The 17,340-nt window shown below is 36.6% G+C and overlaps 1 protein-coding gene across 1 annotated transcript in view; it reads left to right on the forward strand.

Annotated features, from left to right (window-relative positions):
* The window catches only part of GJE1 (gap junction protein epsilon 1), a 28,010-nt gene extending 11,097 nt beyond the window's left edge, over positions 1 to 16,913 (forward strand). Inside the window, 5 exon segments of the mRNA XM_037144799.2 lie at positions 14,702 to 14,742; positions 15,799 to 15,984; positions 16,534 to 16,577; positions 16,579 to 16,750; positions 16,752 to 16,913. Of these exon segments, the coding sequence (XP_037000694.2) occupies positions 14,702 to 14,742; positions 15,799 to 15,984; positions 16,534 to 16,577; positions 16,579 to 16,750; positions 16,752 to 16,913 (605 nt within the window).
* Positions 16,914 to 17,340: the final 427 nt, after the last annotated feature.

A 17,340-nucleotide genomic window follows, 5' to 3' on the forward strand; every position in this document is an offset into this window, starting at 1 on the left:
ATGTTTCAATGTTTCTTCCCTCACTCTCCCCCCTCGCTCTGGAAATGAATAAATAAATAAATAAGGAAATAGCACACCTAATAAATGACAACACAGTGACTAACCATGAAATCCTCTAAAAAAGAAGAGATGGGGAAAGTGCTAATGAGCATGGGTTTTGTTTTGTGGGTAATGAAATACTTTTAAATTCATTGCAGTGATGGTTATGCAATTGTGAATATACTACAAACCATCTAATTGTGTACTTCACATGGGTTAATGGTGTAGTATGCAAATTGTGTATCAATACAGGTGTTAAGAGAAGAAGAAGAGGAAGAGGAAGAGTAGCATCATTAGCTTGTATTTAACTGCGTAGTCCATTTACAGAGAATTCATGGACCCCTTAAATCATGGAAGTTTCTAAACAGGGAATTTAACTCACTTCACTCTCCTTGTTAGCTTGCTTCCATGAATAAATACAAGTAAGTCAGACCCAATTGTTGACCATGTGGGGACAGAAACTGCAGTAAATTTTTCTCAGACAATCCCACTGATAACTCACTGGGCTGTTTTAGAAGATGCCTCCCAGTGGGAAACCATTTCCACTCAACCCTATAAAATGATCAGAGATCTGTGGCTCTGCCCACAAATACTCAAACCACAACTCACTGAGGAGAGGTTCCTGGCCCACCCACTGTGCACAACAAAATCTGGTGCCAGGGAAGAGGTCACTTCCGTTGGGAAAAGGCAATAAAGGCAACAGTCATAATTTCTGATATTTGATAAAAAAGAAAGAATAATAATTTTCTTAACAAGAAAGAGTTGCTTTGGTTACATACTCACGCAATTTCTATGAGTTTTCCAATTGCTACTTATAAAAAAAATTTACTTACCCTTCACTTATGTAGCAGTCTCTTAACCATAGTCACTTAAGAGGAAACGTCTTTGAAAGAGGGTTATCCATCCATTGCTTTCAATTAGGATTCACAAAAATGTAAAATGAATTACTTTAGGCAAAGTAGAACATAGAATTGGAATGACATGAGGTTTTAGAAAAAGAAAGTTAAACATTGAAAAACTTGGGATACCAGAAATATCAGTGATAGTCTAATCCTTGTAGGAATGTAACTTGGAAAACTCCATTGAACTCCCACTTAAATGCAGCTCTTTCACTCCCAATGGGGAACCACTCAAAGAACCTGCTCACACACCACCAAGCCCATACCTAACACAAAAGCAAATGTCATTTGTGTTGTTAGACTGACAAAGTAAGCATGTACTTCAGTCCTTCCTAGTTAAATTGTATTTTCCTATTCAGAAAGGTCCATGTGTTTGCCACAATACATCTGGTTTTCATTCTGAATATTTAGTAGAACCAAGAAATCAAAAGAAATTTTCAACTTGAAACCCTTGGCCTAAAATAATCTGCTAGGTCTCCTTCAAAGATAAACAGGACTATAAATCCTTGTGAGTTAGCAGCTCCTAAGAATATCTTTTGAATTCCATGTTTGTATTTCACAGAATCACCACAATGTGATCAATTATTTTTTCTGCCTTGCAGCATGTAACTGGAAGGCAGTTCTTATAGGCAAACAACTAGGCTTAGTTTTCTGTGGAAAGAGGTGTTTTAATATTTTCAAATATTATGAAATAAACAAGACTAAATATTATCTTCAAATCCAATATAAAGTAGAAATTGAATGAAAATAATTTGATGTGGCATCAGCAACTCCTCAGGTGGAAAACAGTACAATCAGCTTGTCTTTCCCCCAACATCCTCATTACTACACTATAATAATAAATCTTTGACAATAGGTGACAAGTCAGTGTTTTATGTCTCATTAGCGCCACCTACTGAGTGCTGGTCACATTTCCTAAGTCTCAGTTACAAGTCAATTTGGTGTAAACGGAAGAGGAGCTAAATGGAAGTAACAAAAGGATGATAATAGAATAATTGTATCTCCAGCATTTCCTTTTCATCCAAACTACCTCAGTATAAGTGCAGCAACAAGAACAGTGAAATTCAGAAAAAGAGAATTAGCTTTAAATTTCACTTGTTTAAGTGCAATACTTAGTTTGATTAAAAGAGGCTTTACCTTGATGAAAACTAATATTAAGCCATACCTACTCTAGCTATATCACAGATTTATAATAATTATATACAACAATGCACGTGAAAAATATTTGGGGACCATAAAATTTTTTTAATGTCACATTTTCTATACAGTTTAACCTACCATAAAATGACCTTTTCCATTTGTTTAATATTTTCCCAAACATTTTTTAAATGGCACAACTGAACTTCTGAACCAAGATATGCTAATAATTTAGGCTCAATTGATCTAAGCATTTGGAAAGCTGAAATATTTTATTTTATTAAAAAGAGATTTTCTGCGCTTGATGGTTTAGAAATTCTTTCTTAATATCTTTTCATTTCTAATAAAAATAAAGGGGCGAAAGTCATATGACTTTTCAGTTCTCGAAATGCAGTGACTCATACTACTGAATATGAACTATGAAAAGCTGGTAATTGAAACTTCTGATTTTGCTGAAACTATTTAAGAGTCATGAGGAACTTAGTAGTTAAGTATCAGGTTCACTGATATTCAACCGTAATGATTCCACATAAGAAAAGTTCTCACAAGCTTTAGTTCTTTCATGACCTTTATGGACATCTTGTCTAAAGTGATAAAACAATAAGAAATAATAAAACAACACATCATCGTTAACAATAAAATAATTTCATGTAGCTGATTAAATACATTTATCACACTCACTTTTTTCGACCATACCCCTAATGCAGGCAGAACACCAGGCCCGGGAAAGCAAACAATGCTCACATTGAATATTTTCTAATCTGTAGCCTCCAACCACAAAACAAGCAGCTTACTGATTTAGAAACATCCACATGCCTGTAAACATGTAAACATTTGCCATTTTTGCCTGAATTGCTGATTTTGCCCAAGTGTTTCCTTCCTTTTCACATAAAGACTTTAATATATTGTAAATAAGCCTGGCCAAAACATACAAGTCGATCACACTCTGCACATGCAAATGTATTAATGTTTAAGAGAAGTTTTCCTTTGGCCCCATTCCCTCCTACATTCACATTTCCCTGGCTGTCTCTCCTGACCCCCCAGAGGTTTCTCAGCACGAAAAGGCCAATTATAAAACAGGAAAAGCTCCACTCAAAGCCGATACATGCAGTTACAAAGTGCTCTGGAGAGGTTAAAAGACTGATATGAATTTTGTCCACTGAATATAACCTCCAGCGATATTGCCAGAGAAAACAAGAATTTGAATGAGTCTAGGCTGAAAAAATAAATTACCTTATCGCCTTGAAGCTAATTTCCATCGGTCAAGGCCAAGGCCTTTTACTTTGTCATTGCATGAGAATCATCTCTATTCCCCCTTCCCCCCAAATAACTAGGGGGGGTAAATGTTTGTGGTCAGTGATCTGATATTTTTTATAAACAGCCTTTCGGAAAATGGAAAGTGCTCTTATTATTTGGATGAGGATGATTGATCATGCTAACAGATGTCTTCCTCAAATTCCATCATAATTTTAAGTCAAGATCAGGGTATTAATAGGACTATTACCTTCCTCATATTTATTTTTTCTCTCTGGGTTCGTATGTCAGTATGTGTCGAGCTAACGTCAACAGCAGACGAAAATGCCTCACGGTTCAAAAAATGTAGTCTTGCTAATACTTACTTAAGAAGCACTGGCTTGATAATGATGATCAGTAAAAATTTCAGTAAAAAAAAGTGCATCTGTGTCTATAAATATATTGAATTTTTGTATCAGAAACTTCAATTCAATGACAAAAACACACTAGCCCTGAAACTAAGGGTAGTGGTAGCATAAAACATAATAATTGTAAAGGTCAGTACTATTTACTGATTAGGGTTTATATGCCGAATATCTAGCGAAACAGTTCATTCATTATCTCATGTCATCTTACCAACACTATGAACTCCATGTTATTATCCCTATTTCACAAGGGATAAAACTAAGTCTGGAGGGATAAAGTAATATGTCCAAGGTCACCCAGCTAGACAGGGATGCAAAAGAGAACTGAAATCGAATGAATCTCCGTTTGCTAAGCCGTACAGTCTGTCAAGGAGTTACATCTGCAAGGACTGAGTTCCTTTTCACCACCCCTAAGTGAAATCATAGGGTCCTTGTCTTTCTCTGACTGGCTTATTTCACTTGGCACAGTAATCTCCAAGTCCACCCTCGCTGTTGCAAAAGGCACGATTTCCTTCTGTTTTAGGAGTTGTCTTCCATTGTGTAAAAAGTATTCCATGCTGTAGAAGTAATGCAGATTTTTTTGATCCACTCATCTAAAAAGCTAGTTTCTTTTTTCTAATTCACTGAGAGTCTGTCTGTTCTCTGAGTTGTGTACCTGTGAGATGGAGAGATTTTCCCAATACTTTGAGGATGTCGGGTGTCCTGGTATTAGGTCCTGCATGTTGCCAAATGTCCTAAAAATTCAGAGAGAAAAGTTTGCTAGTAGCTCATTTAACCAGGGATGGAAACATTGACATAAGAAATTTACATTTAGTCTGAACAACAAATAGGATGTCAGTGGGGAAGATGAAGAGTATAGGATATGTGATTGGGGGTCGGAGTAAAGCAGAGCCTTTTGGAAAATGTGAAAGATCCATGAGTGGATAAAATAAAGTAAAATAAGGCACATTTGCTGTATAAGAGATATTCCAAAGTGGCTGAAGCATAGCTTTTTCTAGATGGATTGGAGACCAGATGGAAAAAAATCTAACTTGTGGAATACTCAAAATGTTAAATTAGCCCTGGCTGGTGTAGCTCAGTGGATTGAGTGCCAGACTGTGAACCAAAGGGTCGCCGGTTTGATTCCCAGTCAGGGCACATGCCTAGGCTGAGGGTCAGGTCCCCAGTAGGGGGCATGTTAGAGGCAACCACACACTGATGTTTTTCTCTCCCTTCCCCACTCTCTAAAAGTAAATAAATAAAATCTTTAATACAAATGTTAAATTAAAGTGTGTGGTTTATGGTTATTAAGAGTTGGAGAATAACAGAGGATTTTGGAGAGAAACAATAAAGCCATATATAAAATGATTATCCTAGCATTTGGTGTAAAAATTTTGAGCAGGTAATATGGCCATAGGAAAACAATTGAGAGACTATTACAGCAGACCTGAACTCTGCTAGTGTTGAAGTAGTGCAAATGAAGAGGAGGGAAGATTGATACTAGAAATGAAGTTTTGCTCTGTCTTCCTATAAACATTAGTTCTTTCAAAGTTCTCAGCTCTAATATGTATCCATGTGGACATCAAGTTGAAACACTAAGATCTTTTGGAGTTTTACATAGAGATAATGGCCATTAAAATTATTTAAAGACCTTGAATTGTAATTTAATAAAATTATTCAATCAAAGAAAGAACTTTAATAACCATTGCTCTGCATTTTCTTAATCCCACAAAAAAGATATACCAACACAAACACATACACCCACACCCACAAAAGAATCTATCTTTGACCCACAATTACTATAAGAAGCTGTACAAAGAATAATTGTCTATCAAGAGATATTCAAAGTTATTAAAATCTTGTGTGGACACAGATAATGGTCTCCAAGGAGTCCCATTTTTAGAGTCATTTGTGAAGGACTCATCCTCAAGCCATGCTTTGACTGGCAGTCATGAAACCCCAGTAGGTTTTAATAGACATGGAACCCTAGTGCTTTTGAATTCCGACCTATTAGGAATCAGTGGAAGAGCTCTATATGAAATCTGTGGTACCAGTCAATTCCAAATCCCTCTGTCTACCAACTCAAGGGAACACATGCCACAGGGTGATGCTGTTTCGTGAGATCGGTGTCATCTGACATCAACAAGCAATTCTCAGCCATGTGTTATTTACACGTCCTTTTATTTTCTTATCCACTCAACTTTCCATTCATAATTCAGTGTTGCGCATTTTTAACAGGCCTATTGGCAAATCATCTTTCGTATTATTATTACCGTAAATTTTATCCACTGTTAACCAGATAACTCCATAGTTGCTTTTAACAAAATAACTTCTAACACCATGATTAATAGTATCAGAGAACTGCCCCCTCACCCAAACTAAGTCAGGAAGTCTTATATATATTTTATAGATAAAAATATAGAAACTTACAGTACATGGATTCGTCTTAAATTGTTTGTATCTCAATAATATAAATACTGGGATCGTTTGCCACTCATCACAAGAATGCCTGTGATGATAAGGTCGCTAAAGGTCACTAGACATTCACAAGACCTTTAACAATGCTCTGAAAACAGCACACCCCTAACATATAAAACTGGAAAAATCATTCCTTCTGAAATGATCAGAGAATATGTGACAGTTTTAGTTCATATGACTCATAAAACTCAAATTATAGTCAGTAGCATATTAATACAATCATTTCACATATGGTTTCCTATTTCACCAGCTCTAGTACATTTGCATACCAAGATCTGTATTAACATTTTAAAGATAAATTAGCACATCTTAATACTTAATAAGTAGAAATTCATAGAAAAATGGACATTAAGCTTTCCGTGTAAAAGGGAGCAAAGGTGGTTTTATATTAGGTGTTCATAACAGGGGAATACATTAATCAACTTTCTAGGGCTAAATTTGTCTCAAGCTCATTATTATTCAAAGCAATGAATTTTCTCTGGTAACTTGTCACAGAGGGAATAAGGAACGGAAGTTCTAATGATAGCCCAGAAATTGAGCACAGAGTTTTAATTCAGGAATCTGGCGTTTATGCATATAAGACTAATTATATACACTAAAGTTCAATCCTATGTGCATTTTATAAATTAAAGGAATGCTATGTGTACTACGCAAAACATGATTCAAAGTATGCTGAAGTTAAGAAGCAGTTTGAGTATTCCCTTTGCCAAACATAAAACAGTCATTAATTTTCCCCACACTGAGGCAAGCAACAAAAGCATTTATACTTTCTCATTATGTCCTACATTGAAAAATTACAACTAATTGGTGACTTATAGAACACACATTGCAGAAATTGGGGTGAATCCAGGAATAAGCACAAAGGAATACTATTAAGCCTGAGCTTCTGAGTTTAGCTCTATATGAAATATTTTCACAGAAAATATTTGCTGTCCGGTGTTTATCTTCCTACAGATATTTGTTTCACAGCAAACAAAAAAAAAACTGGACAACTACAAATTTAAAAATTCAGTATTTTTCAGAAAGACGAGTATAACTCTGTGACCAATAAATCTAAAGGATCTAGTTACAGTGCATAATACTCAGTAACTCCTTGAAATAACCAGAAAAATTGAGCAGATTGAAAGGTATAGTCAGCATTTATCACGGTTCGATTCCCAGTCCAGGCACACGCTTGGCTTGCAGGCCAGTTCCCAGCAGGGGACACACGAGAGGCAACCATACACTGATATTTCTCTCCCTCTCTCCTTCCCTTCCCCATTAAAGATAAATAAATAAAATCTTAACAAAAATATCTGAAATATAAACTAGGCTGACAGTAGTCTGTGTCCACACCCCAGAGTGGAAAGACCTTGTGATACCATGTATACCCTGAAGAATACTCAGAAGCATATTACTTCAGTTGTGACCCTAAATCTGCCCTTTACTATAAGCTAATCCAATGCTACCTGAACAATGCTTAAATCAAACCTCAAAGGTATCTTACGGATTCCAGTAAACTGTCTGTATGCCAGAGCAAATTTTAACACTATTAAAAGAAAGACAATAAAATTCAGCAACCAACAAAATGTCAGGCATTCAGTTAAAATTATCAGGTTAAAAAAACAGGAATAAATAACCTATAATGAGAAGGAAATTGACCATTTGAAATGGACACACAAAAAAGACAGAAATGATGGAAATCCTTTCCTTTACTAGGGTAAAGGAAAATATTTACATGGTGATTAGAGAAATGGAAAATTGAGAAAGACCCAAATTCAACTTGTAGAGATGGCTTGGCTCCAGAAAGTTTGGCAAAATTTTTCTTAAAGGGCCAGAGAGTAAATATTTTAGAGTACGGGCCATATGGTCTCTATTGCAACCATTCAACTCTGACCTCGTAGCACTAAACTGCCCTAGACCATACGTAGATAAACAGGCATGACTCTGCTGCAATAAACAGTGTTTTCCAGGAGGTGTGTGGCCCATGCACCATGGTGCACTAAGCCCTGACCCAGAGATTAAAACACCAGAAATAAAAAGTGCCATAAATAGGATCAATTTTCAATGAAATCTTGCAGAGGAAAAGATCAATGGAATTAGCATAATAACTATTTACAATGAAACACAATGAAAAAATTGAGATAGGATCAGGTACATTCGGGACCATATCAGGCAGTCTAGCCTATAAGTAATTGGAGTCCCAGAACGAAAGGGAAGGAGACAGAAAAAAATATCCGAAGAAATAATGGCTGATTTCCCCCACCCCTAAAAATTTGTTGAAAACAAATTGACAGATTCAGAAAGTTCAACAAATTCCAAGCAGGTGAGAAAAACTAAGGCTTAGAGTTGTTAGGTTATTTTCTGGAGGCATTTTTATAACAAGCATTTTGAACCTATAACAAGATTCAAATATGTTTGCTGATTTATAACCCAAGTTTTTAACCTACTTGGTATTCTTCCTCTCAAACTTGATAGAATGCATTCAGTCTTTAAAACAAGAAGGAAAATCATAGTTATGGAGAAACCAGCTATATATCAAGTGCTGTGCTAGATGTTATTTCACATATTCTTTTACTTAATTACAATAGCTCTTTTAGGTAAGAGTAATTTCCCCCATTTTGCAGAAGGAAAAGCTCAAAGTCACAGAGTTAACCCAGAATGCTTACGTTGCAGAAAAAGACACAAACTCAGGTCTTCTGGATTTACAGACTGTGTTCTCTTGTGGATGTGGCTATGTGAATAGACTATCTGAAAAAGAAATAAGGCAAATGAATTCTATAAGTAGAAATCGTGTAGTTTAGAAATATCTGAAATATTAACTTACTCATAAAGGAAAATGAGGCCTTCGATTTTACCATGAGTTCCAGCAATTACTGTCACAATACAAATTACTGACAATAAATTTCAGAGCTAGTACAATAGCTCCCGGTGTGGCTATAATACTTAGAATCATGAAACCACAGAATTGTGAAATTATTTACAGATTGTAGAATCCAGGTTATTTCTTTTGGAGAAGTGCAAATGTAACCCAGATGGTTATATCCTTTGGCTAAAATAACATCATTGATTATTGACCCTTTTTCTAAGCAGTACCCAATTTCATTCCAGAAAATATAAATTATTCATGCAGAAAGACAAACACAATTTTGGCAGGTCAGAGATTTCAATGAGATGCGAATTGGCTAAGGATTTTGATTTATGACTTGAGGCAGCTCTCCAGATTGCCTTATCTTTGCTGCCCTTCTGTGAAACACACTATTTTGAGTACCTAACTTGATATCTATTCCATCCCATTCAACACTCATTGGCTATCTCATGAAGGAGACGGTAAATTACTGAAACAATGCAAAGTTATGAAAAATCAAAGAATGTTAAAGAGGAAATTTATATAGAGGTCATTTCCCTGCTTTACCAAATGTAAAATCAGCCAAAATAGTCTGTGACTGTATTCTGAAGGATTAAATATAAATGCTCATTTTAAGCAAATTCTCAACAGTATGTATCAACCACATGCATATTTATATACATACATACATACTTACCTACATACGTACATACATACATAGATACAGGTACACAGGCTTTTCTGTAAGCTCCATGCAGACAGGGGCTACATTATTCTTGCACACTCCCGGCACCTACAGAGCAGCTGGGCAGCTGGCTCTGTAGGTGTCAAATATTTATTGCATGGATGAAAAAAATGAATGAATAAGCACAAACACATAAAGAATTATAGCTCTAAAAGCAATACATGAAACTATATTTTAAAGTACTGATTAGAACAGATTATAGACAATAGGAATAAATAACTTTTATGGATTGATTTTCATGTATTAGCCATTATGTGTAGGGTTTCCATACTTTCACTGCATTCAGTCCTGTCTTGGGTTTTGCACAAAATTATAGGTTTATCCCCTTTCTGAGTTGGACCACAAGTCTTAACTGTTTTTAACCTCAGAAATTTTAGGACATCAAGAGTAGCTATTCAATGACCACTTGTGACTTTCAGAGTTAAAAGTACTACAGGAAGATAGTGGGGATCAATAAAGTCAGTAGTTCGTGTGTGTGTGTGTGTGTGTGTGTGTGTGTGTGTGTGTTTGCAGCAGTGGTGGTGGACCTGAGCTTGCCTTTTTTTACCTATCTGAGATTAGAAGCTTTTTGCAATTTTAAGCAAGCAAGCCGATGTGGTTGCCTCAACTTTTAGGCCATTTACTCAGGAAATTGATGAAGATATCCTGGTCATTTTTTAAATCTTTGGAGCTGAGAAAACAGAAATAGTTTTTGTTTCTTTTTTGTTTTAGCTGTTCGTATTTCTTTTCTTTTTTGTTGTTGTTCTATTACAGTTGTCCTAATTTCCCCCCTTTGCCCACCGCCTGCTCCCAGTCAATCTCCACTCTGTTGTCTATGCCCATAGGTCATTCGTACATGTTTTTTGACTAATCCCTTCTCCTTCTTTCCACCAGTATCCCCCTCCCCCTGCCCCTCCGGCCACTGTCAGTCTGTCCCATATTTCTGTGCCTCTGGTCCTATTTTGCTCATTAGTTTATTCTGTTCATTAGATCCCTCTTATAGGTGAGATCATATGGTATTTATCTTTAACTGACTAGCTTATTTCACTTGGCATCATATTCTCCAGTTCCACTATGCTGTCACAAAAGGTAGGAGTTCTTTCTTTCTGCTGTATACTATTCCATTGTGTAAATGTACTACAGTTTTGTGATCCACTCATTAATTGATGGACACTTTGGCTGTTTTCAGCACTTGGCTATTGTAAATAGCGCTACTGTGAACATAGAGGTGCATAGGTTCTTTCGAATTGGTGTTTCCGGATTCTTAGGGTATATTCCTCCCATCAGGAATCGCTGGGTCAAAAGGCAGTTCCATTTTTAGTTTTTTAAGGAAATTCCATACTGTTTTCCACAGTGGCCACACTGGTCTGCATTCCCACAAACAGTGCACTAGGGTTCCCTTTACTCCACATCCTCACTAGTACTTGTTTGTTGATTTATTATTGATGGCCATTCTGACAAGTGTGAGGTGAAATCTCATTGTGATTTTAATGTGCATCTCTCTGATGTTATAAAGCAGGGAGAAGTAGTTTTGATGATCAAATTTCCTAGAAGCATTCCTGGGGTTCAGACCCACTAGTCCTCGCTGAACAAAAGTTCACGTCTTGACATCTTTATAGACTCTGTGGGAAGAGAACATCCTTTCCCAAAAAGATTAAACAGAGATAGAAATAAGAAAAGCTGTAAAAAGACAACTTGTTCATTTTCTAGCCAACACAAAAGTTGTTTAGATGGAAGTGGTGACTCACCCTTGCTTAAGAAAGAATTAATTTTTGAATTGTCTGTAGTCTACATAAAAATGAAAGATTAATATAAAATAATAGAGGCTTCAGGCTCTCATTAACAACAGGAGGAATGCTGCCTCAAATGCTTTAATAATCCACATACAACAACCCTATGAGGCAAACACCACTGTCACCCCCCACTGGAGAGACAGATGAGATGGTAAAGAATTTCCTTGCCAAGGATCAAGCCAAGAGGTAAAACCAAGGTTCAAACTCAGTTTCTCTGATTCTAGAACCTGTGATTTTAAATACCATATGCTCCTTCCTCCTCACACTGATGCCAAACGAGGAAGAACCATTAGCTGAATTCACTTCTGTGAAGTCTTTCATGTTTCTCAAGTATGTATTCTATTCAGTTAGCCCTCTGTTTGGCCTTTCCTCTTTACATGAGACCTGGGCAGGAGTCTGGGGTGAGGACCAAGTTCTGCAGCACTGTCCAGCTGCCGTGTACCCCGATAACACCCTGAGCTCTCCACAGAAGAAAGAAAGCCTGAGCTTATCTCCCTTTAACTTTCCGTGTTTTGGGGCCCCAGCAATCAACCTCACCAAACTGCCATGTGCCCCGTAGCCTTCCAGTTGACAACTACCAACCCATTCACTATCTGTCACTGCCTGGCTTTGCCACTTACTGACTGTGACTTTGGATAAATTACTTAACCTCCCAAACCCTCATCTGCATAATAGAATGATAAGAGTGCTTACTTCGAGAGTTGTAAGAATTCAGGGAGATAATTTCTTTAAAACACGTATTAGTATATAAAATCACTCTTATTAGATTTTTATTATAAGAAAGTTTTTTTTTATTTCTTTCCCTATCTGCTCTAGTAAGAATATAGTAGACTAGAGAAAGCTCTTAAGGAATAGAATTGTGGCTTATTCATGAATCACTCCCCTCCCTCCAGAGTAGGAAGAACTGGCAAGATCTTTCCTGCAAGATTTCAGAATTATTATGAACTGATGACACAAGTGTGCTTCCTGCTCTTCCATTTTTGAAGTGAGAGTAACTACTGAAGTCATCCCACCCCTGTATCACCATCATATATTGATCTTGAATCAAAGATAAATTCTCCTTCTGTTTCATTGGAGTCTGGATTACAGGGAGCCTCATCTGACTCATATCCAGATTGGCACGTGATGCAAATAACAATATCCTGATCTTAACCCCAATATTATAATTAGATGAGAGTTTTGACGGCCTGGGATGAGGGTGAAGACCTGTGGGGGAGATGAATGTACGTGATCAGAAGACGCACTGTGTGGTAAGATATGAAATTAGCTGCAGTTTTCTTAGTCCTGCACCCATACCCCTTCGATGTACCTGCAAGTCCATTAAAAGGTACAAGCTACTTCTTAAATCCGAGTTGGCAGTAACTTGCTTTGCCTAATGAAACTTTAGTAAACTTGAAACAAGCAGAAGACTTAAAAATGCTTACACATTAGCAATGGCCCTCTTTTTCTGCTTTTAAAACTTGCAGCTGTTAGCATTTAAGGAAGCTCTGGGTGTTACCCTGAATAACAGCCCTACCAATTACCGTACATGTCAGGCCAGCCTCACTGTTAATTGCTAACTTCTGCGGTGAGTTTACCTTACACTTTGGAAGGTAAAACTGGGCATACATCATTTATTTCTTAGCACTTTACTGCATCTAAAAATAACACTTTCCCAAAGAGATAAGCCACGTCTGCCCTCCAACACAATCTTTGAGGTAATAAGAGCATGATTGGGCGATATTTTGGCCTCTCTCTGCCATATTCCTTTGTCTTACAACTCAGCTTGGTCACAGCCTGTAAGGTGAAGACAGTATGATTTGCTTGGTCTGTCATAGATACCAACAATGAAAATGATACTACTTTTTTTCTCTTCTACACGTGCGATTATACTTCAAGTTTATTTTGTCTCTGAAGGAACACAGCAAGACCGATGAATTTTTTTACATGCCTGACACTAGCATATATTTGTCTGCACAAAAATATTTATTGCTGTACAATGGCAGAAATCAAAGCAGAACCAGCCCCCCATGCCAATGTTTGCTTTGGCTTTTAGATGCCCCTTTGAAGATCTCAGCACACAGCAAACCTGCAATTCTGTTTCTGAGGAAAGATACTCACACTCTCTTACCTAAGAGCTCTGAAGGATTATTACCTTGCTCATTTTTTATTTTTTCCCATCTAGAACAACTCTGATTCAACAGGGCCACTGACCCTTGCCCTTTGGTTACAGTGACATATGTCACAGTCACTTCTCCTGTGGTCACGACTTACACAGATCACAAACAAAACGAAGACGAGAAAGGCAGGTGAAGAAAGTAGATTTGATCCACTATGGGCAGTGCAACATTCTGGGTGGATGGAAGATATTAAGCAGATGTCTCCATCTGAAGGCAACCACTCATCCTTCTTGATCCCTGCTGACCATCAGCGCCTGTAAGAGTGTCTAGTGAGTGATGTATATCTAATGCAGGACAAAAGAAAGGGAGGAGGAATCATTCACATGATTTGTGCTGGATCCTGGTTACATTTTAGAGTAGATTAGCAGTACCCTATCTTTTTCCTTGGAACAGAGATCTAACTGCAGATTTTCCCATGCCTGTGGTAAGCATTTAGCCAAAAGACAAATATAGCAACACATCAGTGATATTCAACAATGTAATAACTATCATAGCCAATGCTACAATTTTTTAAACTTCTCAGAAATTAGTTCCATTTTATGGAAAAAAAAGAATCAGGAATATTTCCCACGTATGTTTTCATTCACACACATGTAAATTGAAGGAAAAAATAAGTCATGACATTTTTGAGAAAACTCTAAGCTGGAGTTCACTGATCTCCACAGAGGTAATTCTCAGATATTTGAGAGCCATCCAGGGCTCAGAGCCCTTGTCCAGCTGGCCTCTTGCTTTGCTGGCTGTGCTAACCCTGTAGTTGATTGACCACATGCCCTAGGCTTTTCTTTTTTTGTTTTTCTTTTGTTTTGGGACTGAGATAAGAAAGTTGACTAGGGTCCCAGATATCTGTGGGGAAAAAAAAGACAAAAAAGGAGGAGCAGAGAGAAATGCGCAGGGGTGATTCCTGCTATAAAAGTCAAGACGCAACATGAGTTTGATCCCGGCAGAAGGCAATTGACAAGGTGGATCAAAAATTAACCTCCAGGGTTGCCAGGATATTCGCCTCCTGAGACACGTCTCTAAATGACATCAAAGACTTCTAGGAAGGATGTGTAAGTATTATCAAAAAACTGTAGGAGTCCTTTCTGTGTATTTGAACCTCATTTTTGTGAATGTTGACTAAAAACTTCCTCTACATACAGAGAACACTATAGGGTCCAGCAGAAGCAATGCCTGTTTGAGTATGGTTGGTAGGGTATTCATATGGGGGTGATAGTTTATAGCATTAATGTGAACATTTCACTAAAATGTCATGCAATGTACTTCAGTGTGATCTTGTTAATGTTACAGAATTGCATGCTTATGATTTGGTAATAAAAGATTTGGTAATAACAAAGGGGCATAATTTGTGCCAGACCTTGTATGAATATCAACCATATATCTTATTTTGGGGGGCCATAAGATGCACATAGGTTTTAGGGGAGGAAAATAGGAAAAAATTTTGAAGCAAAAAATGTGGTAAAATATTTAGTAACATAAATAATATTTTACCAATGTGAATGTAAACAGAACTCAACAGCATCATTAACAACCATTATTCCTCCCAAATTTGGGGGGGAGGTTGTGTCTTATAGTCTGAAAAATATTCTGAATTTAAAACTATAACTAGAATATTTCGGAAAGTACTTTTTAGCTCCTAGTGTTTTAAAATAACTCACTCTATCACAATTCAATTAAAAAAGTAGAAAATAGACTGTAACGACAATTAAATAGACATTATTTGGTTATTAAGATAGTATGAGTTTAATATTGGATTTGTTTTTTATTTTCCCAGAAGAGACCCTAAATATTCTAAGATTTTCTTAATTTTATTAGAAAAGGATTAGGGATATCCAATGAATTTCAAGTGTTTTAAGTATTTCCCAAATTATACATTTGATTAGCTTCATGACACTCTTTGACTGTCATACTTATATTTTCAGAGTAAAAAGGGCTGAGGAATCTCACAATGCAGGGTTTGCAGTGGGTTTGATGATCTCTAAGGTTCTTTCTTGCCTCAAAACTTCATGAATCTTAATTTTTTAAATGTGACAATGCAAAAAGTTCAATAAAATATCCTTCTCTAATGTTTGTTTTCAAAAGATTATTTTTCTCTAAAACTATAGCAGCTGAAGCCTCCAACTGTGATCAGTCAGTTCTGTACCCTTGTCTCGGGATCCGTCCAAATGTTCTTTCTGTGGGTGCTGGGCTTTGCAGCCTATGGAAGTGAGGCTTTGCACTGCAGTTGTGATCCCTACAAGAGGGAGATAAACCACTTCTGCTAAAACCAGTTCAGGCCAGTCACTCCACAGCAGGTTTTCCTGTGTGCCCACGGACCTTACTCTACACCAGATAAAATTTTCTTTTAAATGTAAGTTAATATCATAATAAGATAAAGAATACCTCATCAGATATTGTTTCTAGCATTATCACTATTTTGTAACTAGCTGTTTACTTCAGGTGAGTAAATTTGAGCTGGTTGAGAGTTGCTTCCAACTCCAACATTCTATTATCTATTTGTATTATCAGTATAATTATACTGCAGGCCTGTAGTTAGAAAATGGAGGTCAGGTAGCTACTAAAATAAAGTACTTCATCATTCTGAGTAATTTGTAGGTGATGATAGTAAAGTACGACTACATTTGCACAATTACTAAGATGTTTAAAGTTTTAAACATCTTATTAATTAAAAGAGATATGGTAAGCATTACTATCTTCATTATATTATTTTTATTTCTTCTAAGACATAAAACATGGGATTTTTAAGTTGGCTTCTCCTGAAAATCAGTGTTTTTGTAGAGCATTTTTGGTTATGCGTTGATATATAGCTATCAGATATATTAGATGTTTTTGACATACTTTAGGTGTTCTGGGCTTTACAACCAGTGGTTGTCCTGGTCCCTGGTGCTACTTTACACTTCATGTAAAAGCACCATCAAGAATGCCTTCTTCAAAAGGCCATCCCCACTGATTTACATCCCGTCTGCAGTGTTAAGAATTAGTCTAGAGGTGGTATTTTGGCTTCACATTCACCTCTTTGGCTTCCAAATCAAATCTCTCTACCTGTGTGATACCGGATCTATTGGGAAAAAAACTTACTATTATAAAATGCATGGGGCCAGAACACTTTGAGAAGACCAGTTTTCTCACTGCAATGTATACATTTACTGTAATTACAGTGATATTATGTGTTACTGAGGTTTTCGAGATCATATTTAGATTGTGCTTTCTAATTAAGCAGTGACCCCAAGGTTGATTCCCTACAGTCATGCCACAATTATTTAGCCATCATTTTAATCTATTTTTACCTCATTCAGTGAGTATCTAATCTCAAATATAAATATTTATTCTTTAAACTCAGTGGGTCTAAAATTTAGGTCTAATATAAAATATAATACTAGGTTCTAAGTCAGGGATTCTTAAACAAACATTTTATTCTATTTTAATTTTGTCACGCATTAGAAAATATACATAGAACTAATGTTAACATGTTTTAATAGTACTTTTACAGAGTTCTCTCATATACAATGATATGAGATCTTAACAGAGCATAGTATTGTGAGGCCAGAGACACTTTTATTATCCCTTTTATACAGAGTGGAAAACTGAGACTCAGGGAGGTTAATACATGGGCCCAAATTCATACAACCATATTAGAATCCAGACCTCAT

This window comes from Artibeus jamaicensis, unplaced genomic scaffold (genome assembly GCF_021234435.1).
Source record: "Artibeus jamaicensis isolate MK-2021 breed Jamaican fruit bat unplaced genomic scaffold, CSHL_Jam_final contig_3176, whole genome shotgun sequence".
Classification (NCBI taxonomy): Eukaryota; Metazoa; Chordata; class Mammalia; order Chiroptera; family Phyllostomidae; genus Artibeus; species Artibeus jamaicensis.